At 55.3% G+C, this 25,204-nt stretch overlaps 1 protein-coding gene across 1 annotated transcript; it reads right to left on the bottom strand.

Moving 5' to 3' along the window:
• Window positions 1-181: 181 nt before the first annotated feature.
• Window positions 182-25,103, bottom strand: COPG1 (COPI coat complex subunit gamma 1). Its single transcript, XM_059940490.1, has 24 exons — window positions 24,930-25,103; window positions 23,988-24,040; window positions 23,470-23,550; window positions 23,159-23,230; window positions 22,951-23,030; window positions 21,824-21,899; window positions 21,522-21,614; window positions 21,003-21,089; window positions 19,676-19,833; window positions 19,448-19,581; window positions 17,765-17,832; window positions 17,389-17,577; window positions 15,396-15,491; window positions 13,156-13,399; window positions 12,294-12,369; window positions 10,862-10,965; window positions 10,358-10,483; window positions 9,978-10,046; window positions 7,278-7,420; window positions 6,821-6,992; window positions 6,100-6,197; window positions 3,792-3,930; window positions 3,459-3,557; window positions 182-664 (listed from the first exon to the last, which is right to left on the bottom strand). Exons 1-24 carry the CDS (start codon window positions 24,964-24,966, stop codon window positions 534-536), a joined length of 2,625 nt encoding a protein of 874 aa, XP_059796473.1. The 5' UTR covers window positions 24,967-25,103; the 3' UTR covers window positions 182-533.
• Window positions 25,104-25,204: the final 101 nt, after the last annotated feature.

The raw sequence follows: 25,204 nt of genomic DNA, 5'->3' as shown, positions 1-25,204 counted from the left end.
CCCTCAGCAAACCTGCACTGCTCCTGCTCCTGGGCATGGGGCTCGGACGGAGGCCAGTGAGAGGGTCCCGCCTCATGGTAAGTACAGTGGCAAAGGGCTGCAGGTGCAAAGGGGACGCGGAGGTGTTCTTGGTGGTAGGGAAGCCGGACCCCTAAGCACGAGTCTGCAGAAGTAGCAGTCATTCAATAAATACATGCTGATTTATTTATAGGGATAAGATGGTTCCTTAGGGGATCAATTCAAGAGGTGGTGCAAGCACGTTATTCATTTGAGATGTCCCTTCCCTGGCAGGCAAGGCAGCAAGCTCTAGGACGAGCTGAAATCACCCCCTCTTTCCAAAGTTACCCTCAGCAGGGGGTTTTGGGGCAGGGGTTAAATTAAAAAAAAAAACAACAAAACTCATTGATTCCTAATTCCTAATTTGAATACAATTGGCTTGGAAAGGAGTTTCCACTGGGTTCATAAGGAAGGCCTGACTTCTGCACAGTGTTGGGGGGGAAAGGGTAGGATGTGATCCTATGCAGGCTGGCCTCCTAGCCCACAGACGCCAAGATGATGTCCACTGGCAGCTCCTCTGAACTTCTGGCTGTCACCTGCATTGTTACTGTGTCCAAAAGCAGCAGCCGGGAGCGCACCAGGATGTCGTGACCCCCCCGGAATACGCCTGGAAGAGAAGTGAGAAGGACAGGTGTGTAGGGCTGGGAGCTGGGCTGAGAGGGGCACCTGCAGCAACTGGCGAAGGCAGCTCTGGGGCTTGAGGTGGGAGGGGCCCGCAACCAGGAGCACTGGCTGAAATCCCTGCGTGAGGCCCTGGGCACATCACTTTACCTCTTGAGCTGCAGCATCATCAATGATCTCAGCAGAGATCACTCTACTAGCTGTATTTCACGCTTCGGCCAAGCTAAAATGAATTAGTGGACACCTACGGCTTGTGTCTGACATCACAGGGGCGCTCACACACGCTGCCGGAATCTAAGAGCACAGACGAAGGGACAGCCCCACCATGACAAAACCGCAGCGCAGGTGTGTGCAAACCCCGGGGGACTGGGTTGCTTCACTGTGGTCAGAAATGATGGGCTTGGGGGCTGTCAGCTGTGAGCAGGGCACTGAAGCAGAACTACTTCCTAACCCTGTTTATAAACACTAAGAAAAAAATTTCCTTTCGTTCATTGTTTTAGGTGTGTGATAAGCGTATTGCCTCCCTTTTAAACAAAGGGTCATTAGCTTCTAGAGAAGCATACAGATCAGAAACATTTACATATGAAATGTCTATATATGGAGTTTGCTCTAAAATAATCTGGGGGTGGAGAATGAGTATAGGTAGAGACGCTATCTGTTGTTGCAGCTGGAGGATGAGTACTTGGGGGTCCCATTTTTGTGTAAATTTGAAAATTTCCATGATAAGTGCTTAAAATCCCACTCCTATTAGAAAAGACCAACCAACCCAATAGAAAATTGGACAAAGGATCTGAAAACAATTCACAGAAAAGGAAATACAAATGGCACTTTGCATTTGAGAAGATACTTAACTTCCTTCAATATACAAGAAATGTAAAGTAAAACTACACAGAGGGTTTCCCTGGTGGCGCAGTGGTTAAGAATCCGCCTGACAATGCTAGGGGACAAGGGTTCGAGCCCTGGTCCGGGAAGATCCCACATGCCACGGAGCAACTAAGCCCGTGTGCCACAACTACTGAGCCTGCGCTCTAGAGCCTGCGCACCACAACTTCTGAGCCCGTGTGCCACAACTACTGAGGCCCGCGTGCCTAGAGCCCGTGCTCCGCAACAAAGAGTAGCCCCTGCTCACCGCAACTAGAGAAAGCCTGCGTGCAGCAACGAAGACCCAATGCAGACAAAAATAAATAAATTAAAAAAAAAAAACTACATGGAGACACCATTCTTTACACCTGACAAAGATCATAAAGTTTGATAACACATTGTGTTGTCCAAAGTGTGGGAGAAAAGGCATACAATTCCTATGGAAGGCAACTGGAAATATTTACCAAAATGAAAAATGCACTTTGACCTGGTAAAGCCTTGGGAAACTTACCCTACAAATACCCTCAGTGCACATAGGCAAAATAAAGTGTGTATGTATACATGTATGTATGGGATTATTCCCTGCAGCACAGTTGTTTTTTTTTTAAATTTTTTTATTTATTATTTATTTATTATTTTTATTTTTGGCTGTGTTGGGTCTTCGTTTCTGTGTGAGGGCTTTCTCCACTTGCGGCGAGTGGGGGCCACTCTTCATCGCGGTGCGTGGGCCTCTCACTATCGCGGCCTCTCTTGTTGCGGAGCACAGGCTCCAGACGCTCAGGCTCAGTAGTTGTGGCTCACGGGCCCAGTTGCTCCGCGGCATGTGGGATCTTCCCAGACCAGGGCTCGAACCCGTGTCCCCTGCATTGGCAGGCGGACTCTCAACCCCTGTGCCACCAGGGAAGCCCTGCAGCACAGTTTTTAACAGCAAAAGACTAGAATAGGGGCTTCCCTGGTGGGGCAGTGGTTGAGAATCCGCCTGCCAATGCAGGGGACACGGGTTCAGTCCCTGATCCGGGAAGATCCCACATGCCGTGAAGCAACTAAGCCCGTGCGCCACAACTACTGAGCCTGTGCTCTAGAGCCCGTGAGCCACAACTACTGAGCCCGTGTGCCGCAACTACTGAAGCCCGCGTGCCTAGAGCCCGTGCTCCGCAATGAGAAGCCACCGCAACGAGAAGCCCACGCACTGCAACGAAGAGTAGCCCCCGCTTGCCGCAACTAGAGAAAGACCGCGTGCGGCAGCGAAGACCCAACACAGCCAAAAATAAATAAATAAATTTATTAAAAAAAAAAAAAGACTAGAACAATCTAAATGTTCATCAATACATGAACTGGTTCTACAAAATATGGTCCATCCATAGAATGGAATAGTAATCAACTACAAAAAAGAATGAGCACAGTTTCGGATGATGAAAAAGTTCTGGAGTTGGATGGTGTGATAGTTGCACAACAATGTGAATGTACTTAACGCCACTGAACTGTACACCTAAAAATGGTTAAAATGGTAAATTTCATGTTACGTTAAAAAAAAAAAAAAAAAAGAGGAAGCTCTGAGTATCGATAGGGAAGTTCTCCAAGATGCACCATCAAGTGAAAACCAAGTGCAGAACAACGTATACACCACCTGTATATAGACATTTGAGTTTAAAAAGGGAAATGCGTACACATTTGCCTTTACATCCCTATGATCACAGGAAGGATCTACAGCATCCTTTATCATTTAACACTGGGTGCCTGGTGGAAGGGAAACGGAATGACTGGCAGCAAGTGTTGGGAGGGAGACATTCCACTGCAGGTCTCTTTATGCCCTGTGAACATTCAACGCTGTGAATTCTGAATTCCCAGGTTCCCAGGGGGGAGCCCTCAGCCCAGGATGCAGTGGCATCAAGACCCTTCCCACCAGAAATGCTGCTTACCTGCCAGGAGCAGCGTGTGCGTGTTCTTGTTATCCGGCACTCTGTCTGACCTCTCACAAGGGTGCATTCCTAAGAACTTCACAATATTGCCCACAGCCTCTGTGGGGAGAAATCCCAGTGTTATTAACCCACGACCTCCCCCTGGTGCCACCACCACTCCCCCATCCCCTGACCTCACTCTGCAGTTTGTAATGAAGTGGCATCTGAAGTACGTGCTCTAGACATGGCCCTGGATCTTTGGGGACTTGGGGGCAGGGGACGGGGGGAGCTCTTCAACAGTAGCCAAGGATCTTGTAAGGCAAGCAAGCCGGAAATGGCATCCCCAGGATTTACCTTCAAGTGTCTTGATGGTGGACAAGGTGAATGTTTCCTCCTTCTCAAACTCATCCCCTACCTCATCCCAGGCTGCTTCAAAGTTCAGCTTCATGACCTTTTGGATGTGATCAGCTACCGTGACTTCCAGATCTTCCAGCTGGGGAGATGCAGGGGCGCGTTAGGCACACAGCTCTAGGGGAGAGACACCTCCGAGCCTCTGCTCCGCTCTGGCCGCCCGCCCCTTCCCACCGCGCAGCCGCAGCTGCTTGCTAGGCACCGTGGTCAGGGGACAGGCACCACCTGACCGGCTCCCTGTCCTCAGGGTGCTCACAGCCAAGTGGTGTCCCCTCGGCAGAAAACGCCTCACCCGTTTACAGCCGTCCCTCAGTATCTGTGGGGACTGGTTCCAGGACCCCCTCGGATACCAAAATCGCAGATTCTCAAGTCCTTTATATAAAATGCTGCAGTATTTGCACTTAACCTACACACATCCTCCCTTATACTTTGAATCATCTCTAGGTTACTTATAATACCTGACACAATGTAAATGTTATGTGAATAGTTGTAAGTACAATGCAAACACTATGGAAAAAGTTGCCTTGTGTGGCAAACTCAAGTTTTGCTTTTTGGAATTTTCTGGAACACCCCCCCACCCCAATTCTGAATATTTTCTATCTGTTGGTTGAACACATGGAGGCAGAACCAACAGATATGGAGGGCCCACTGTCCTCATCCTCGGGTGGCAGCTGTGGGAACACATCACTCTGAAGCCTAGAGTAAGTGCCAGGCTGGACGGGAAGGAGGCCCGCATCCTGTGACTCAGCCGTGTCCTCCCTGGGGCCGACACGTCACACTGCCCCCCACCTTGAACTAACTGTACATAAACGTTCCCCATTCATTCACCCAACAGCTCTTCACTGAGTCCCTACTCCTGTGCACGTGTAAGGTGTTCACAAGTAGGACTCAGCTCCTACGGTAGAAGCTATGCCCCAGACCCAGCCCTCCTGTCCTAGGGCAGTTCCCGCCCTTAGGTCATTGCTGGCTCAGGGAAGGCCCATCCTCAACAATGGACCTGGGAGGACACAAGTGACCACCAGCTGTATTCGGTGACTGCCCCTCTGGACATGAGGGCTCTGACAAGCTCCATCCCAGGTTTAGTATCAGGGTCTGCACTCAGATGGCACTGAGCCACCGTGACCTGGGCAACCCCAGAACAACCGTGCACTCAGTTCCATGCAAGCTCCGAGAGCTGGAATCGGAAGGGCCGTTTCAGTGCACGAAGGACTGCTCAGCAGATGCACACTGCTCCGATTTCTCTCGAAAGCAATTTGACAGCATGAGTCAAAGTCCTTTCGTGCTTGGCTGTGTTGGGTCTTCACTGCTGTGCACGAGGTTTCTCTAGTTGCGGCGAGCGGGGGCTACTCTTCATTGTGGTGCGCGGGCTTCTCACTGCGGTGGCTTCTCTTGTTGCGGAGCACGGGCTCTAGGGCACACGGGCTCTAGAGCGAAGGCTCAGTAGTTGTGGCGCACAGGCTTAGTTCCTCCGCGGCATGTGGGATCATCCTGGACCAGGGCTTGAACCCCTGTCCCCTGCATTGGCAGGCGGATTCTTAGCCACTGCGCCACCAGGGAAGTCCCTCAAAAAAGTCTTAAAATCAGGCTTAGCCTTTGACCCAATTATTCTTCTAGGAATCTGTCCTAAGAAGATAACCTGAAATGCAGATAAAAATTTGTACCCAAAGGGATGCTTAATGTAGCATTTAAAAAGTGAAAATTTGGGAATTCCCTGGCAGTCCAGAGGTTAGGACTCCATGCTTCCACTGCTAAGGGCCCAGGTTCAATGCCTGGTTGGGGGACTAAGATCCCACAAGCCGTGCAGTGCGGCCAAAAAAAAAAAAAAAAAATTTTTTTTTAAAGTGAAAATTTGGAATCACAAATGCCAAGTGTTTAAGGAATACGAGGTCAAGTGAGTTAGAATATATTAAGATAAGGGAGTATCTTAAAGTCATTAAAAATTGTGTTTATGAGGTATTTGTAATGGCAGGAAAATACACTCTGGTTCTAAGTGAGCACAGCAAGATCTGTAATGTACAGAATAACCGCAACGATACAACTTCTCCCCCACCCCAGTCATTCCCAAGGACTATGGGTAATGTTTTCCTGTTTGTGTATACTTTGTTTTTGTATTTCCCAAGTTTTCTTTTTACACACGAACATGTATTTTTTTTTTAAGTTAAAAAAAAAATTCTTTCAAAACCAAAACCAGCAAGAAAATGCTTCAAGACTGGCTGTCAGCTCCTGAAGCCTCCTTGCCCCAGCTTCTTACCACATACTCATCCTCATAGCCTTCGTCGTCGGTCTCCCCGGTGGTGGGATCGCAGTCCTTGACAGTGAACTTCATCATGCAGCTGAACGTGCAGCCCACTGCGGGGAGGGAAGGCCGGGCGGTCGGGTAAGGTCCTCTGCGGGCGGGCGGCCACAGCCTGCCCTTTAGGCCTCAGCTGCATCTGCACTAGCAGCAAATGCCACCCGGCCCCACAAATCTGGACAGAGGGCACCGGCTTGTAGAAGGCAGGAGAGCCAGGTTGCAGCCCCCAGGAGCTGCCCTCACAGGCAAGGAAGAAAGAGGAAGGCAGAGATGCTGCAGGGTGCCTCCTGGAAAAAGCAACTGGTTTCTTTGGTTGGAGTGGACCTGGGACGGTCCATGTTTGTGCCTGTCTCTGGGCCTTCCTCTGTGCTCTCTCCTGGTACAATGAGAGAGTCCTGGTTTGAGGACCAGGCAGACCTGAGCTCTGCGTCCTACCAGCCACGTGAACTCAGACAAGCCATTTAACCCGAGTCTTACTTTCCTGCTCCCCAGGGGTCTATGAGGAGGAAATGAGCTGATGTGTGAAAAGCCCCCAGGACTTAGCCATCCTTCTCTTCTCCTCGGGACTGACCTCGAGGAGCTGAAGCTCTGACAGGAAGCAAACAGCTGGTGCACAAGCCACCCACCCCACCCCCAGGGGCTCCCACAAGGCCAGGGGGGCATCTGCAGAGGGGCTCACCCGCCGTGGGGTCTTCCTTGGGCAGGGCCACCAGCGTGTAGCAGGTCCCGGGCTGGTTGTAGGGCAGATTCCGGGCGGGCACGTAACACAGCACCTCGTAGGCCTCCGTGGGCTCCATCTGCACGGTGACGTTCTCCAGGGTCTGGTCGTTGAGTGTGTTTGTGCAGTCAAACTGGACCAGGGAGCGGGGGGTGGGCGCTGAGACACTGCCCTGGACCCAAGCCTGCTGCCCAGGAGCAGCCAGGAGGTCCTGCCTCTCACCCCAGGGCCACGCCGACGCCCATCCCAGGCCCCCGTCCCAGGCCCCCTGTCTGCACGTGGACACTCAGGAGCCACAGAGGCCCTGCATCAAGGACTCGAGGGACACAGCAGCTGGTCGTGGATCTGGCATCGGGCTGGGCTCCAAGCACCGGCGTGGGGTGCCAGGGCCCTGCGGGAGGGCCTTCCCCCAGCTCACCTGGAAGACCATGTGCTCAGGGAAGGTGTGTTTGGTGCAGCGGATCACGTACTCCGTCTCCGACTCAGTGAGGGCCACGGGCTCAGGCGAGGACTTGAAGAGGGGCCCCAGCCCCTGGAGCTCCGGCACTGCCGCCAGCTGCTCTGAAACCCCCAGGCCACACCTCACTCAGCGATGTCGCTAACCAATCCTCAGGCCTGGCCCTCAAGCTCTCCCACCCACTGAAGCAGTCACTCCCGATTTCCCGAACACACCCGAGCGTCTCCTCACCTCCCTCCCTCCGCTCAGCTTGTGCCAGCCACACGAAACACTCCGCCCCGCTGTCCCACACCAGACGCCAGAGCAACCAACGGACACTAGGCCCAACGTCCCAGGCCTAATCCATGTGGAGACTCCCTCAACCTTAGAAGCTCAGCGAGGATTCTTAAAAGAGGGAGACTGGGAAAAGACTAAGAGGAGCTGAATGCAGTGATGGCCACGGAACCAGGTGAAAGAACAAACTGGTCTTAGACATGTGGCAGTTAAGACAGTGGCCCAAAAGGAGAGGCTGCAGATTCAGAGTGTTGCAGAAAACCCAACCTAGTGTGGACGGTGGGCGTTTGGTAAGGCCTCTCCCTGCGGCCCACAGCCAGGTTCCAGCCCTGGCGAGTCCAGGTGAACAAGGCGTCTGGCAGCTGCCCCTATTCTACGGCAGGGGCAGAATTCCCCCCCGAGTGGTCATGAATCACCTGTGTCAGAATTACCTGGGGGTGAGGGCTTGTTAACAACACAGATTCTTGGACCCACCCCAGATCGGCTCTATCAAAATCTCTGGGTTTGGGATCCACCAATTTCATTTCTAACAAGTTTCCTCAGATGACTCTGATGTATACTGATATTTGAAGACCACTACTCAGGATTTTTAACTTGTCTTCCCAGTTAACTTGAACTTCATGTGGAAAAGAACTGTGCCTGAGGCCAGGGATTTGATATTCTGCCTGAGTAGGTACTCGATTCACATTTCAGGGATAGGGAGAGAAAGAAGTCATTATTATTATTTGGCCTTCTCCCCCCACAAAGAGGCAGCCTGTGTGCCTGCTTCAGCCCTCTGAACGTGCAGGCGATAAAAAGCCCAGAAAGAGCCAGCTTACGTATTAGGAGGCACATTCAGGACCCCTGTGAGCATCAGCCCCCAGAGTGCTTTTCTATGGGAATTTATTTCATTGGGCATCAAGTTTGTGGACATGCCCATTACTGCCTGGGGGATTCTGCTAGTAGCTATAAACTAATGCCCCTGAGTTTCAGACTTTTCATCAATAAAATAGATACAATAATCTTGTTCACAGGGTTGTTGTGAAGATAAAAGAGGCAATAAAGGTCAAGATCTAGCAAAGATCCTGGAACTTAACATGTGATCAATAAACATTAGGCTTCGGAAGGTCGTTTACAAATGGGCTTGAGTCCCTCAAAGAGGCTTCAAAGGAGTCTTCCTTGGAGGGCGTGGCAGAACAACGGCCCCCCAAGATGTGCACGAGCTAATTCCCAGAACCTGTGAGTATGTTCCCTCACTTTGCAGGGATTACGTTGGATCTTGAGATGGGGAGCGTCTCCTGGATTATCTGGGTGAGCCCAATGTGACCACAAGGTCCTGGTGAGAGGGAGGCAGGAGGGTCAGAGGCAGAGATGTGACTGTGGCTGTGCTTCTGGCTTTGAAGACAGAGGACGGGGGCTCTAGGCAAACGAATGTAGGTGGCCGCCAAAGACGAACCCCTCAGAGCCTCCAGAGGGAGCTCGGCACCGCCAACACGGCGGAACCCATTTTGGATTTCTGTCCTCGGAACAAGGTAATAAATTTGTGTTATGTTAAACCACTAACTTCGTGGTAATTTGTGACAGCAGCAAGAGAGAACTAACACACAAGGAAAAGTTTCGGATTAGAGTGATCCCAGTCGGCTCAGGATCCTAGTTTTGCTGAATCTGAGACAGTATGTTGATGGAAGACAGGGTTCGGGAAGGGAATGGAAAAGATGGGATTTAATTTAATTCAACGATGATCGGGAGCCTGCTGTGAGGAAGGAAGGCACTAAGTGCAGTGACAGAGAATACAGACGACAGAACGTAGAGAACTGCACAGGACCACGGAAGAGAAGGGAGGAGTCGGGGGGGGCATCACCAAGGACGAGGGACACGTGCTAGGCCTCAAAGGTAGGAATCTAGTGGATAACGTGGTCTGGCAACTGGACGCACAGCCTCTCCCCTTAAAACACGCAGAGGGACAGATGAAAACCTAAACAAAACCCTGCAAGACAACGTGGACGGAACACATCTGGAACCCGAGACAAAGGACCGTGTCCCTTGAGTCAGCTATGTGGCATCAGACATCCTGAACTGGCCTGGGCCTCAGGGAACTGAGCCTCAGAACCAAGGCCAAGGCAGCTCTGAGCCAGCTGGAGCTGGATCTTAATTCCACCGCCAACCCCCACCGCCCCTTCTTGCTGTGCAAACTTGGGCAAATCACTGTCTCTCTCTGAACGTCCAAATCTTCCAATACCAAATGGACCCAATAACCTCCACCTGAGGGTCAAACATGCTGTCTAAATGCTCTCAGAGCCCAGCACTCAGGAGAGACCCAACCGATGACAGTTCCTACTCTTAATTCCCCGGAGAAGAACCGCTACCCTAGCCGCGGTCCCGGGAGCCCCACCAAGCACCACTACTCACCTTGGAAGATCTCCTGCCGGGTGGCTGCCACCTTCTCAGGCTGCTTGGCTGCTGTGATGGGGGTGCTTTCTGCAGGAACAAACAGGCATGGTGACCCACAACTCCAGGAACGGGCCAGGGTAGTGCTGACCACGGTGCTGTTACTCAGGGATTATCACTTCTACCCCCGAGAGTGTGAAGTACAGAGCATGTGAGGAAGACAGCACGTGTTTGTGCCTACGTGTCTTCATTTCCTGCGGCCAGAGGCAGACGGGATAACTCCCTCCGCCCAGCACAGCCCCATCCATCCTGGGCAGGTTTAGTGACTCTGCAGCCAACGCAGACCCTCCAGCAGAGGCCTGGACCGGAGGGCCTATGAAAGGAGAGCAGGTGTTACTTACCTGTTCTCTGCTCTGCCATGGGTGTGGTGGCCAGGGGCACAGACTTGAGGTCAAAAGGCTTTTCCGACGGTTCTAGAGTGTACTGCTGCAGAGCCCTCTCCAGACCAGGGATGGACACGGTCAGACCTAGAGGCCATTGGGAGACTGAGGTCCTGGGGTCGAGGTTGTAGGACCTTGAGAAAACCACTTAGGCCTCTGAGGTCCCACTTTCTCATGACATCGTCCTTCGCAGGACTGATGTGGGGAGTAAACGGACATAGGAGAGGGACTTAAAAAGGGTAAAGCACTCTGCAAATGGAGGCTCTATGACTAACTCGTGTTTCAATTCACTGGGCTGTTTCCACCCACAGGGCTGTGAACGCAGGGCCCTGGGTCTCCTGAGGTCACAGGGATGCTCTGCAGGTGCCAGGAAAGCCCCGAGAGCGCCCTGCCTCCAAATCCCCCTGCCCGGCGAGACTGCAGCCCCGTCGGGGGCTGGGTCGGGGCCGGCCGGGAAGGACGCACCGTTGAGGATATAGCCTGCGTTGAGGGCCTTCTGCTTCTGCGCCAGGACACTGAGATAGAAGGTGGCTCGGTCCCTCACTTCGTTGTCATCGTCCATCACACACCTGTGGCCAGAACACAAGGTCCTCCTGACCAGGGCCCCGCAGGGCGGCAGGAGGGGTGCTGCAGGGCTTCAGCAGAGGTCGGTGAGAGGAAGCAGGTCTCTTAAGGCTCAGTCCTCGGAACGTGGACCCAGGCATCAAATGCACAGAAGGGCCCCCGGGACTCTAATTAACTAGGAGGTGGCCGTATTCATACTCCCTGGACCCTCTCCCCAGAGCCCGCCCAGTGAGGGAGGCAATCTCCTATACCCACAGCATACATCACAGAAGAATTTAATATGACCCAACAATTCCACTCCTGCGTATACACACAAGAGAACTGAAAACATGTCATATAAAAAGTCGCACACAAACGTTTACAGCAGCACTAGTCACAACAGCCATGAAGTGGAAACAACCCAGATGCCTATCAACGGATGTACGGACAAACAAAATGTGGTCTATTCATGCAATGAAATATTATTTGCCCATACGAAGGAATGAAGTACTGGCACATGCTACAACACGGATGAACCCTGAAAACATCATGAAGAAGCCAGACACATGAAAGGCGACACACTGTATGCCTGAGTTTATATGAGAACGGGCAAATCCAGAGCCAGAAGGCAAGCGAGTGGTTTACTAGGGCTGGGGGGCTGGGGGGAGTTGTGGTGACTATTAATCGGTACACTGTTTCTTTTGGGGGTGCTAAAAACGTTGTCGGGACTTCCCCAGTGGTCCAGTGGTTAGGACTCTGCACTTCCACTGCAGGGGGCACAGGTTCCATCCCTGGTCGGGAACTAAGATCCCAAAAGCCACGTGACATGGCCAAAAAAAAAAAAAGTTTTCAACTTAGACTGTGGCAATCGTTATGCAACTCTGAATGTACTAAAACCATCGTATTATACATTTTAAATGGGTACATCGTATGGGTCTCGAATTATATCTCAATAAAGCTGTTTTTTAAAATAGAAAACACCTCAAATTAACGCCTAGGTGGAGGGGTTTTTGCATGACATTGTTTTTCATGCTTTTCTTTTTTTAAAAATTAATTTAGGCTGTGCCGGGTCTTAGTTGCGGCATGCAGGATTTTAGTTGCGGCATGGGAACTCTTAGTTGCGGCATGCACGATATAGTTCCCCGACCTGGGATCGAACCTGGGCCCCTTGCATTGGGAGGGCAGAGCCTTACCCACTGGACCGCCAGGGAAGTCCCATACTTTTCGGTTTCCATTTTTCCCTATAATCAATAGTTGTGTACCTTTTCTCCCCTTTTTCAGTTAAAAAGAGACCAAGGACAGCCGCCTGGGCCCACGGGAACACTTGTCCACCAGGCCCGCGGCCCGGACTCACCTCTTCAGCAACACCAAGATACTGGGCAGCATCTCTTCATTCTGTGCGCCGAACTTGGCCAGAGCACTGACGGCGCCTGTGTTTATGAAGCAAACACGATTTACTGCCAGGGCTCGGAACGGGCCATCCAGAGCCAAGCAGCCCCGACCCGGCAGGCCCAACCCGACACCATGAAACAAGGAGCCTCGGTCACGTGGACACCACCCGGCCTCAACTCCTTGCCTCTCACGGGGAAGGCAGCCCTGTTCTTGGGTCCCAGGAATCCTTTTCAGCATTAACTAAGAGGCCACGAGAGCTGCCCTCAACTTCTGTATCCAAATGGCCTCAGCTCGCAGGGAAGCAGTACCCGACCATAAACGAGAGAACAAACTACTACGGAATGAGTAACAATTGCTGAAAGAGGAACATCTGTCCAGAGAGGGCATGAGAAGAAAAGAGCAGTAAATTAAAAGTAAAATTAAGAATATGATGGTTGCACATTGAATTGCACCCTCATTTAAAAGAGTGAGTTTTATCGTATGTGAATTATATCTCAACAAAGCTACTATTAAAAATAAAAAACTAAACACTACAAAGAAAGGAAGGAAGAAAGAAAGAAAAAGGGAGCGAGAAAGAGAGAAAGAAAGTTAAATGACAACATATAGTGGCACTTAAAAAAATCACTAAGGCGAATTAGAGGTTAAGAACCATTCACCCAGATGACGCCCAAACATCTAAGGTCCTTCCTACAAGACTATAGAACACCGAGCTTGTGAGGCAAGAACACCAGGTGCCCGTGTCCCCCCGGGGGCTCAGGGCCCTCTGCTGGGGCGTCTACTCCAGGGCAAGCCCGGCGCCCAGGGGCAGCCCTGCTCTGACCCACCTGCCCGGACCTCCTCGTGCTCCAGGACCACCCGGTTGTAGATGAAGCGGATGTACTTGGAGGGGTTGTTGGTCTTGGGCCCCTCCTGGCCCAGGAGGTGCAGGATGCGCGTGGCCAGCACGGTGAACTCGCAGTCCTCGATGAACTCGCACAGGTGCGACAGCCCCGTCTCCTTGCTCTCCGCGTTCTCCTCGATGATGCAGATGATGCAGTCCACGATGGCCCGCTTGTACTCAAAGCCGCCCTGCGGCACAAGGGGCGAGTTGAGTGCCGAGGCTGCTCTCGCCAGAGCCTAACCGGGACCCGGCACAGCAGTCCAGGCACTGAACCTGGTGACGAGCGCCCGGCTCTCCTGGCCTCTACCTCCCTTCTGTGTAAAACAAAAGGCTCAGGCTGAATGCTCGCTGGGGCCCTTCCTGCTCTAAGAGTAGATGGTTTAATAGAAATATCTGGGACTTCATGTTCTTTCCAAGTTTGAGATAAAGGCAGAATGGGTGATGTGGAAGCTGGAGGAGTGGGGTGTTAGTGTTTAATGGGAACAGAGCTCCGTTCTGCAGCATGGAAAAGTTCTGGAGGTTAACTGCACGCCCGTGTGAATGTACTGCACAATACTGAACTCTACGCTTAAAGACAGGTAAGATGATGGAATTCTACGTCGTGGGTATTTTATGACAGTTTAAACAAAGGCAGAATGGGGCAGTAGAGAGACAAACGATCCCGGGTCAAATCTATGCTCTGCCACTTAAAGACTTTAATAACAGAAGTGGCGAGATGCCCCCTAGGTGCCTGGCCGTAACCCGGCAATGCGCAGTACACTGGATGGGACGGTGGCGCCGTGCACAGTGCCATCTAAACACCATCTAAAGAGCGAAATCACCACGCAGCCTAGCGTTGCCAGGTCTTAGAAGTTTTTAAAGAGAAACTGGAAATCTATCAAGGTGGTTTTCCTGATTTTTAAATAACGGCTACTAATTCAAAATGTGTAATAAAACTCTGCACAACCCAAGTAGAACTTGTCTGTGGGTCAAATCTGGCCCCTGTTCTCAGATTAGTTTGTTTTACAGCCGTGATAAGTCACTCTCTTTGTCTGAGCCTCAGGCACCTTCATAACAAGGACCATTAGCGTACTGACCTCATGGGTTATTGTGAAGAATAAATATGCTCTGTGAATTACACATGCACCTTACATTTCAATAAGGCTGTTCTGTCAGCAGGTGCCCTAGTTATAACACCGGCTCTGCAGCCCGCCCGCTGACTGGGCACTGACAGGTTCAGAGTAACCGCATCAGGGCTTCGCCTGCAGCGGCTCGTGGCTGACACACCGTGTGCTGAGGGACAGACCCTTTCCTAGGAGGCAGGGTCTCGGTGTCTGAGCGCTGTGTTCTAATGAGTGAAGCTCTCACGCTGTCTTCCGTGGAGCCACATGTTGTCCTGGGAGGCAGGGAGGTCCGGGAGAACACCACGGGCTCTGGAGCCAGACGCTTACTGACCAGGTGGCCACAGGCAGGTGGTCTCAGATCCCAGATTTTTAAAGGGAGAAAATGATGTCTACGACAAGGCCTGTTATGAGGATCACAAGATCGTGTAGGCTGTGTGGTGTCTCCACTGTGCTGGGCCGTCGGCTGAAGGCACCCTAAGCCCTGCTCCCTTCTCGTATTCTTGGGAACCCCAAAGGCACCCAAGGCAACGGTTCCTCTACTGCCTTGGTCCAAGGGCCCACCTGGGGCTGCGGCAAAGGGCCACCAAATATCCGGGGACCAGATCTACTGATGGACACTCTGCGTCTGCTCCTCTGAATGGACCGGTTTTGTTGAGACAACCAAGAAAGGTGGCCCACGTGAATCACTAATTCATGTCAGGAACAAAAATAGAACCAATGTCACATTATTAGCCTCAGTTTCCCAAGAAACCACCCTGGAGCTCCTGGAATGGCTGGAATATTCCTACGCGAGATGACACCAGACAGAACTCGGTTTCCCATCTTCTACACAAGCATCACCTTGGGGCATCTGCTGGGTCTTTAGAGCCCGGGTAGCGTGTCACTAGGGTTATTAGTGTGATCACAGTGATCGGTGCATGTTTACACTGCCAGCCCATGAGGAGTTTCAAGGGCCGCGGGCACCAGGAAAGCAGCCGGCCAGCAGGTGGACCAGGTGCACCCGAGAACTAGCTGGGCGTGGAGCCAGCGGCCAGGCCACCACCCGCACAGGAGACCCGGCGCCCGAGCGCCCTGCTCTTACCTCCTCACGCAGCATGGAGAACAGGAAGTTCATCAGCACGGCGTGCTTGCGAGGGTACTTCTGACACAGTGCACTGATGGCCTGGACCACCACCACCTGGGCCAAACAGACATGCGTGAGCGGCGGCCCCGCCACCTGGTGGTTACTTCACGCACCCAGTGCCAGCGAAGTCCTTCCTCAGGCAGGGCCGGGCCCTGGGAGCAACAGGCCGAGACGCGAGGGGAGCCCCACCTCCACCCTCGGGGGGCCCGCAGCCCTGAGCTCCCCAGACAGGGAGGCACGCACAGCAGTCCCGAGGCCCAGATCCAGACTCTGGGTCCCCCTACTCAGACTTCCAGGAAAGTCCGCCAGCCCCGCCAGCCCACCTGTGCTGCTCCTCCCCTCCCCCACCATTCCCACCCCTGAGCCTTCCAGCTCAGGCTGCCCCCTGGGGTGCTCTGGCCCCAGCCCTCTTCTCTTCTCAGTCTCTTTGGCAATCTCATCTCCTCCCGTGGTTTCAACCACCTCTTCTATGCCCCCGACGCCCAAATCTTCGTCTTTGGTCTGAGTTCAAGAGCAGTGCTTCCAAATGTCTACCACACAACCGCACCTGGTGCCCACAGGCACCTCACACTCGGCCGCGATCACCACCATTACCCCAGCGTCCCTCCTCTCAGCCCAGACCGTCTCCCTCCTTCCCCAAACGCATCCAAAGCACCGCGAGCCCAAACCAGAACACGGACTCACCTCTGAGGACGTTCACGCCCTCAGCTGCCACATGGCGCCCCGACACCTGGCTCTGTTCCCCAGGGGCTCTGAGACCAGCCCCCCTCCCGCTTCCCAGGCCTGAGGGTGCCTTCGCCTCTCTGCCCAACTCCCACAGCCAAGCCTCAGTCCAGTTCACCCTCCAGCAGCTTGAGAAGGATCTCTCCACACGCAAGTCTCACTGTGTCATTCCACAGTCTACAAAGTATTCCTATAACCCCCAGAGTTTATTCTGCCTACTTTGCGTCATTCCTGCTACAGAACTCGCCACGCTCTCTATCACAGTCATTCACATTGCCGTCTGTCCGCCTTCTACCCTGATTAAAGCTCTCCAACAACATACTAACGTTTATGTAACTGTTGTGAAATAACATAATTACAGAAATTGAGAACAGCGTGTAGGGATGGGGAGGAGGGGATGGGTGTGGCTATGCAGGGAACGGCACGGAGTCTCCTGGTGGTGGTGTAGTTGAGCATCCTGTATCTTACGCAGAGTTACACACACACACACACACACACACACGTGTAACTGGTGAGTAAGCTGCGGCCTGTGCCTGTGCCGTGACACTGTCCTGTGGCCCTGCGGGTGCTGGAGGACGAGGCAGCTGGGGGAGGGGAGCACGGGAATTCTCAGTGTATTTCTTTACAACCTTCTGTGAACTGTTTGAAAATAAAAGTTTAGAGAACGCTACAGAAAACGCTTTAGCAGCTTCCTTAAAACCACAGCTCTTTATCACGAGCCCCCGGGCCTCCCACGGTCTCGCCACCACCTGCTCCGACGACTTCATGGCTCCACTGGCCGCGAAGCCCCCAACCTGGCACTTCAGCCCCTTCCTCTTGTTCCCAACACACTTGCTTCTGCCTTTTCTCCCGCGTCTTCCCAGGTACCTCCCCGGGGCGGCTCCTCCTGGAACCCCTACCCTGTGGGGTCTCCTCCCTGCACTAGTGCGTGAAATTACCGTGTCCCCGCCTTGTTGACTGTCCACCCCCCCTCCCCAGCAAGCAAGCTCCATGAGAGCAGGACTGGCCTGTCCACTGCTCTGTCCCCTTTCTCCAAACTCTGCCCAGCACAAGGCAAGCGCACAGGAAACAGTGAAGAACTGAACAAGCTGGCCTGGAGGCTGCTGGCCTCGCTGGACAAAAGCCGGACGCAGCGTCACACGCACCTCTGCCAGCCCTCCGCCCCACCAGCCCCCCAGAACCCCCGCCCCGGCTCGGAGCGGGGACGCGGCAGGCGGGGACTGTGGACCTTGAACTCGTCCGAGATCTCCGACATGAAAGAGGAGATCTGCTTCATGAGGCGGTCGATGCTGCCCTCGCTGCCCGTCTTGAGGAGGGTGGTGATGGCCAGCGTGGCGATGCTGCGGTTCGAGTCTGTAACCAGGTTCTCCAGGTCCAGGTTACAAGCTGTCACCGCAGATGGATGCTTCATGGCCACCTGTTTTGATTCGGGAGGAAAGAGATGAGGACAGGGACGGGGTACAGCAGGCCCCCCACGGTTCTGCTGGTCTTTCGGGTGAGCTCGCGTCACCGCCGGAGGACAGAGGCGGACCAGGGCTGCACCTCCCGCAGGGCGGGGGCCAGGAGACACTCCCCCAGCCCCACTCCGCCCACTCCGAACTCACCTTGTTGAGGGTGCGGACGGCGGCGTAACGGAGCGCAGCCTTGGGGGAGCTGCAGAAGAGCTGGAGCACTGCGGGGAGACGGATACGGGTGCTGGGCTGCCGGGAAGCCCAGGGGCCCCCACGAGGGGCAGGGACCGGGCGCAGCGGCGGGGCACACGTGCAAGGGCTCTGAGGCTGCGTCCAGCTGTCTCCCTGCTGGTGCCACCACCCCAACCAAGGAGACAGCCGTCCTCCCCGTGGGCACCTGAGCCTCACACGGACCCGTGGGCACGCTTGCAACCGCCCGGCAGTTCACATGCAGGAGCCTACGGTGCCGGGCACAGGGCTGAGCACTGCCTGCCATGTCCCCGCGAGTCCCCACACGCCTGCAAAGCAGCTCCCGTATCTCCCCACTTCACAGACACAGAGGCCAAGGCACAAAGGGGCAGAGCAACTGAAGGAACGAGGCCAGCAGCCAGGAAGTGGCAGAACCAGGACTGACATCCGGGGCTGCCCGCCCCGGGCCCCGAGTCGTTGCCCTACCCGGGGTCCCGGCAGAGCATCGGCCGCCCCAGCCCACACCTTGGCCTCAGGAAGCTCAGCCTCCGCGTGCGCTCGCTGGAGAGGCGAACGTGACTGCTGTTTTCTGCAGTGTCTACGCGCCTCTCCTCGTAACTTGCCTTCCATTCCCTTATACTTTTTCAGCACTTATTTACGGTTTTCTTAACTCTTATTTTAAAAGGTCTCTCTGTTTGACTTTCGTTATTCTGGAACATGAGTAATATAACAAGAAAGAACAAACATTCGAACCAGGGAATGAATTCAGTTAGTTCTTTTGCTTCTGTCGCCAAGGAGGAGGAGACACTTCTCTCTGCAAATGTGAACCCCATCTCTGCCTGACAGATTTGCAACCTTATTCTGGAGAACATGAGAAAAGCAGGAGGGCCAACCATTCCTCAGCCTCTGCAGCTGGAACTCTCTGGCCAGAACATCATGGCTTTCATTACTAGGTCTGTCCTTCTGGGACGCTTGCCCCTTCTCTCCTGCTCCAAGTCACTTCTCAACGCACCCGCCTTCCAGGACCAACCACTTAGCCCACCGTCACGTGCCTGCTACCCCGACATGCAGTGAGATCTCAACGCTCAGCACAGGGGCCTGCACGACCAAGGCACTGATCACTCGGCAGCTGGCCCGACAGCAGCGGGAGCCCAGCGGATTCTGCCGCACGACCGCCCAGAGCGCAGGTGCTGCGTGCACCACACTGCCAGTGTAACGGCACGATTGCTATCCTTCCCGTGGAGAGGACAGCCGGCTCGCCCAGGCTCGCCCAGCTGCCCTGCCACAGAGCCAGGACTGCAAACCCAGGCTCCTGTCCAGACTCTGGCCAAGCCCGCTTTTTCCTCCCCGAGACGGCCCAGGCCCCGGCTGCATAAATGCGGGCTTCCTCCGCCGGGCCCTCCTGCCACAGCAGCCACCCGCAGGCGGCAGCGCGCCTCTGAACCTCGCCTCCGCCACCCGCCAGAGCCCAGGTGAGAGGCCCTGGCCCGGCAGGGAGCAGGTGCTGCCTGGGGACTGATGCCCTCTCTTAACCGCAGCCTGCGGCCCGCCTGAGGGCATTTCCTTTCTTTCCCGCGCCCCCTGGCCCAGGGCCTAGCTCCTGGCAGGCAGAGCCGTGCGGGGCTTGGGTGGGGAGCGCCTGGTCACCTGACACGGCCGGGGCCAGCTCCTTGGCACTGCAGCCCGGCAGGTTGACGATGGCCGAGGCGGCTTCGTACACCACCATCTCGTGCTTGTTGCGCAGGCAGCTCTCGATGAAGTCGAACAGCGGGCTGTCACGGCTGCGGGACAACAGGCGGCAAGAGGACGCTGGGGGGCCCGCCCGGGAGACGGGCGAGGCCTCGCGTGGCGTGAGCGGGGACACAGTGCCCCTACCTGCCGTCCTCCTCCTCCAGCTGCCGGCTGGCCACGCGGATCATCATGCAGTAGGCGAAGGGGGACTTGAGGCCGTGCCGCGTGAACTTGCTGATCATCTTGCTGACAGCCAGGCGGTCGTTCTTCCGCACGTGGTACAGGAGCCCCAGCGCATGGTACTAGAGGGCGGGAGCGGGCAGCAGAGCACGGGCGTGTGAGGCTGGGCCCCCTGGCCGTGGGGCTCTGGAGGTCACGGTCCCTCTGGGCTCCGGCCTCCTCGTCTCCGGGATGGGCATCGCGGTCGCTTCCTCCAGAGCCTGGGTGCAACCGTGCCCAACAAGCCACCTGGGCGTCTGCGGTCCTCGTCCGCCCCCAGTTTCAGCAAGGGCCTCGACGGGCAGCGTGCGTGCAGGTGTGGAGGGGACAACAGGTGCCACAGATGGAAGAACAGGAGGAGACCAGGTGTCTCTGACCAGAAAGAGAAGGCGGGAGCCAGGCCTCGAGGGGGACACGTGTCGTAAGGTGCTGTGCAGACGTGAGCCGTCACAGCGTCAGACCTTACGTGTGACACCATGTGACAGGTACTTCTGCCCCCACTGCCCTGCCCAAGGACTCGTGGCTGCTGCCGGCAAGGCTAGGTCTGCAGAGGGAAGGCACACGGAGTTACCTCCTGTCCCCTCTGCTCTTTCCTAATTCCTTACCAGGGTGACACTCAAGGGCCTTCTACGTGGGAAGCTCCTCTGACCCTGGGAAGGGTTTGAGGGGCCACAGCTGGTCCTGGAGACGAGACCCAGCACAAAGGGCACAGAGGGAGGGAACAGATGCCCACACAGGGAGGCTGCAGGTAGCGGCCAGATGGGCAGAGGCTACAGAGGCTCTCATTTTATCCTCACAGCTTCGTGAGGCAAGGACTTTCATTCCTGTTTCACAGACAAGGAAACTGAGACTCACGGAAATAAAGGGGTTCCTGGCTGAAGTCACTGAAGAAGAGAGCAGCACACGAAAGCCCCACCAGGATGCTTCCATGCGTCACTAACAAAGCCAGCTGGGCAAAGGCCCTCCACCTGCCTGGGCCAGGTCAGCTATGTCGCATACCCCAAAACAACACTCAGCTGGTTATCAAGATACTCGATATTTCAGTACCAGCTAGTAACGTCTCTAACCCAACTCCCCCTGCAAGTGGTGCCCTGGATTCTTTCCCCAAACCCCCCAAGTCTCCCCACCACGACGAAACGATGAAAGCCTGCTCCAGCCAGGGGCCGCCAGGGTCTCCGTGGTACGAGTCCATGCTGTCTGGCCAGGACAGGGCCAGCAGCCTAAGTACCTTCAGTATCACCGCTCTGCTCACCTGCACCATGACGTTATCACTGGACGCCGCCTCCTGGGCCTCATTCACCCAGCGCTTGACCACGTCGAAGCTGCACTTGAGCAGGTGCTGTGGGGCACAGGGCACACTGAGGGGTGGGCAGGCAGGATGCTCTGCCATCACACCTCCCGGCCTGGCCACAGTTCAGCTGGCTCTGGGTCTTCCCTCAGACACAGCCCAGGGCCCCTCTGTCGTCCGGGTCCTCTGAGAAGTGCACAGACTCGGGACAGCTCCCACCCTCACTCTCCCTGCCCTAGCAGACTTCCTGCCAGGCTCAAATTCCAAAAATCTGTCACCCCAAAGGACGGGTCAAGGCTGTCCAACTGGCCCCTCAATTGACCCAGAGTTCCCCGGGCGCTCTTCACTGAGAAGGGGGTGGGACTCTCAGATCTGGGGATACAAAGCTTTTTTTTTTCTTTTGGAAAGCGACTTTGATGTTTCTTCAGTCTCCCAATCCAGCCCCCGCCCCCAGCCCCGCCGGCCCCTGCTGAGGCTACACACCAGGGAAGACACCAGCGCAGAGCTGGAGACGCTGGGCACCTTGTCCACGATGGCCTGCTTCATGTAGCGCTCGATAGCCTGCAGCATGGTGCTCTGCGGGGACAAGCGGTGGGCGGGAGGGGGCCCGGTCAGTCCCTGCCGCCCTCAGGAGTGCAGGTGACAGGCTGTGGAGGAGGGGCGGCCAGGAGGGAGGAAGCAGGCTCATGTCCTGTGTTCCCGCACCCCTCCCAGGAGCCGGGGACAAGCTACAGCACGTGAAGGGTGAGACCCCGCGGCGACCGAGCTGGCCACGGGGGACTCACGTCGGTGATCTGGCAGAGGGCGCGCACGGCCGGGCCCCGGTAGCTGTCTTCCTTCCCGGTCATGTCCTTCGTCAAGCTGCGGGGACAAGGCGATGGCCTCACACAGGGGCCGGGCCTGCCCTGCCCACCCCAGGTCACCACGCCAGTCTCCTAACGGGCGTCCTCTCTGTGCTCTTAACCCTTCCCCGCCAAACACCACACAGCAGCCAGAGGGTTTTGCATAAAACTGAGAACTGACCAGGTCACTCCCCCGCTCTGACTGAAACCTTCCCGAGGCTTCCTGTTGCCATCCCCATCAGCCCCTCACAGAGATGTCCCCAAACAGGCTGCGCTCTCCACCCCAGGCCCTGGCACCTGCGCCCCCTCAGCCGGGCGCACTGCCCCCCTCGTCTCCACCTCTGTCCTATTTCTCACTCAGCCCTCAGGACTCCACTCAGACAGTTCCAGGAGGCCTTTCCTGGCCCAAATTCAAGTTGGCTGTCCTCCTGATCTGCTCTCACAGCCGTCACACTTCCCTAATGCCTGTCTGCTGGGTTACTTCTCAGTAAAATCTGGGGCTGCAGAGGCCATGCCTGTCGTGTTTGCTGCTCTATTCCCAGAGTTACACGGGGGCTGACAGACGATAAATGTTGTCTAAATGAACCTACACACGAATGTATAACGTCCCCCCCGAAACTGTGGCAAGAAGAAATAAGAGAAGTGAGCCCAGGGATTATATTTCGGTCCACTCTGTCCCCTGAATCCCTCAGCCTAACACTTAGTGAGCAAAGCAGGCCTTAGCGAGCGAGTCTGCCTGTGCTCCCCGTGTATATAGACCCCGACGTGCACCCTTCCTGGGCTTTCTCTTGGTGCTCGCTATAGTCTTTGTGAGACTTCCGGCTGCCTCAGTTGACTGAGAAGAATCAAGGGAAGGAAGGCTCTGTGCCTAAGTTCAGGCCAGAGAATTAAAAGGGAAACCGCCCACTCTCTGGAGGCCGCCACGGGTGGGCGGGGTAACTGAAGGACGGGGGAGACAGGAGAGGAAAGGAGAAAAGGGCGCGGGCAACGTGTCAGCCGAAGTCTGAGCGCCTGGCGCTCGTGAGAAGATGGGTTCTGTGTCGGTGGATCCTTCAGAGACCAAGACTCGCCTGCTGGTCACGATGATGACATCCTCTGCGATGCAGGACATCTCCTTGATGGTCAAGTAGCACATCCGACGGAGGGTGGGCTGGGCAAGAGATGCGAAAAGCCCTCTGACCCCTGGCGCAGCATGAGGCAGCCTCGCTGACAGGAGGCCCTCCCACCACCCTGTCAGAGCTGCCCCCTCTGGGGGAGGGCTGGGGTGGGGACACTTACATCGTTGGACTGAAAGAGTTTAGTCATGGCAAAGAAGGCCTCGGTTGCTTCTGTGGTCCCCAGGTGCTCCCCCTGTTTTAATCAAGAAAGAAGTCTCAGCTTGGGACAGACGGGCCACAATGCTCTTCCTGCCAGATCAGCCCAGGCCAGATCCTTGGACCCTGCAGAGGCTCCGTCCAGGGCGACACATCGGAGTGGGACCCTGAGGGGACCCAGAGCTGGGCCGCTGGCTACAACTACACAGGGGTTGTGCCCCTCCCCCCAACACACCCCAGTACCATCTTCCCCACCCCCAAGCCTCACCCTGTTACCTGGTTTATGAGATAGAGGATCTTGGTGAGGATGTGGGCACATTTCCGAGGATTGATAGGAGTTTCGTTAAACACGCGGGCCTAGGAAGAAGCGACCAAGGATATTACCTTCTGGCTGAGTTTATTTCCCTTCCCTGACTGCCCTCAAGCACGTTCGAGGTCTGAGAATGCCCAGGGCAAATAAATACACTTGCCCACCCTTATTTTCATAAGGAAAGAGTCTTGTTTTGCTTTTTTCTTACTTCACCTATTAACAACTCCTGAAATCTTCCCTAAATATTAGTTGAGGATGTGCTGACTTAGTGACTAACGGATACTCAGGCAACGCTTATTAATTAACTAGAAAGAGAAACGAAGACGAAGAAAAAGGCCTAATGAACCCTCCCCGGGAACAAAGTGCCCCCGTCTTTCCAGGAGCAGGTCTCTCCCCGGCTGTCCTTTAAACCAGCACTCTGAACGCGCCCGCACGCCGACTGGGAACACTCGTGACGGAAGAGACGGGAGCAAACGACACTTGCCTCCTGGAGCACGGCGCTCTTCTCAAGGTGCTGGAATGGGTTGGAGCCTCCGCCTACAGTCAGAGAACAGGCACGACTGAGCACAGGCTGTGACCCTGAATTTCAGAACTCGCCCAGACGTAGCCAAGGGAAACATGTCCCAGTGCCGGACCTAGTCAAGTTCCAACTCCTCTGAACGGCAACCAAAGCTCTACAACCTGCCAGTAGATCCAACCACCCTCCTGCAAGGGGGGCTCCCTCCATCCCAAACCACTGACTCACAGTCACCCAGCATCCCTGGTACAGTCCTTGTGTGCCTCTCAGAGTGTCACGTCTTGCATTCATTTATGCAACTGGTACTTAACTGAGTCCCTACTACGCGCGGGACCACCACCTCCAGCGACTAGGGTCTGTGCTTGGCAGATATCACACGTGTAGTTACACACCTCAGTATCTGACTGACGTCTGTTTCCTCCACTACGTCGCGACCATTCTAATATTCCCGGCTCGAGCACTGAGAGTCTCACTTGTTCTACCGCAATGTCAGGGCACAGTACAGCCTCGCATGCGGTAAGCACTCAATATATGTTTACTGGGTAAATGCATGAGAGTCAGGGTTCTCAGCCACGGGACACTGTGCTCCCCAGTCTGGCCAGCACCGACGCAGCTCCAGCGAATCCCCACAAGAGCATCGCGCGCGGCCCCCTCCCCTGACAGATGGGGAAACTGAGACCCAGAGAGGCGTGCGACCCGCCCAAGGTCACCCAGCGAATCGCGGTCCGATCTTACGAGTGTGGGGCAGTGGAGCCTGCTCGGGCTCTCCAGGGCTTGCCACTGACCGGCGGCGGCCCCTCGCACAAGCCCCCGTCCCTCCCGGGGCCACGGGTCGGGACAGAGGCCTCCGGGGAGGGCGCCGAGAGCCTGGGCAGTGGTCCGGCCTCCCCCAGGCCTCGCCCCCCTCACCCGATTCCTCGTCCTTCTTGTCAAATTTCTTCAGCATGGTGGTGCCGGCGGGGGCGCGAACCAGCACCTAGCGCAGGACAGACCGACTGACGACGGCGGTCCTCCGGAGGTTCCGCACGGGCCACTTCCGGCCGGCCACGTCGCCCGGCGCTCTGCGCAGGCGCACTCCGCGCTCCGCGCATGCGCACACCCGGGACGCTTCGCCCCGTCAGGCATTAACCCCGTCCCTGCCGGGAGGGGCCGGGGCTTAATTCGGGGCCTTACGCCCTCATCTC

The sequence above is a fragment of the Balaenoptera ricei genome, chromosome 11, assembly GCF_028023285.1.
Source record: "Balaenoptera ricei isolate mBalRic1 chromosome 11, mBalRic1.hap2, whole genome shotgun sequence".
In the NCBI taxonomy this organism is placed as follows: Eukaryota; Metazoa; Chordata; class Mammalia; order Artiodactyla; family Balaenopteridae; genus Balaenoptera; species Balaenoptera ricei.
The sequence above is the reverse complement of the archived record's forward strand: the minus strand, read 5'-3'. Positions and strand labels throughout refer to the sequence as shown.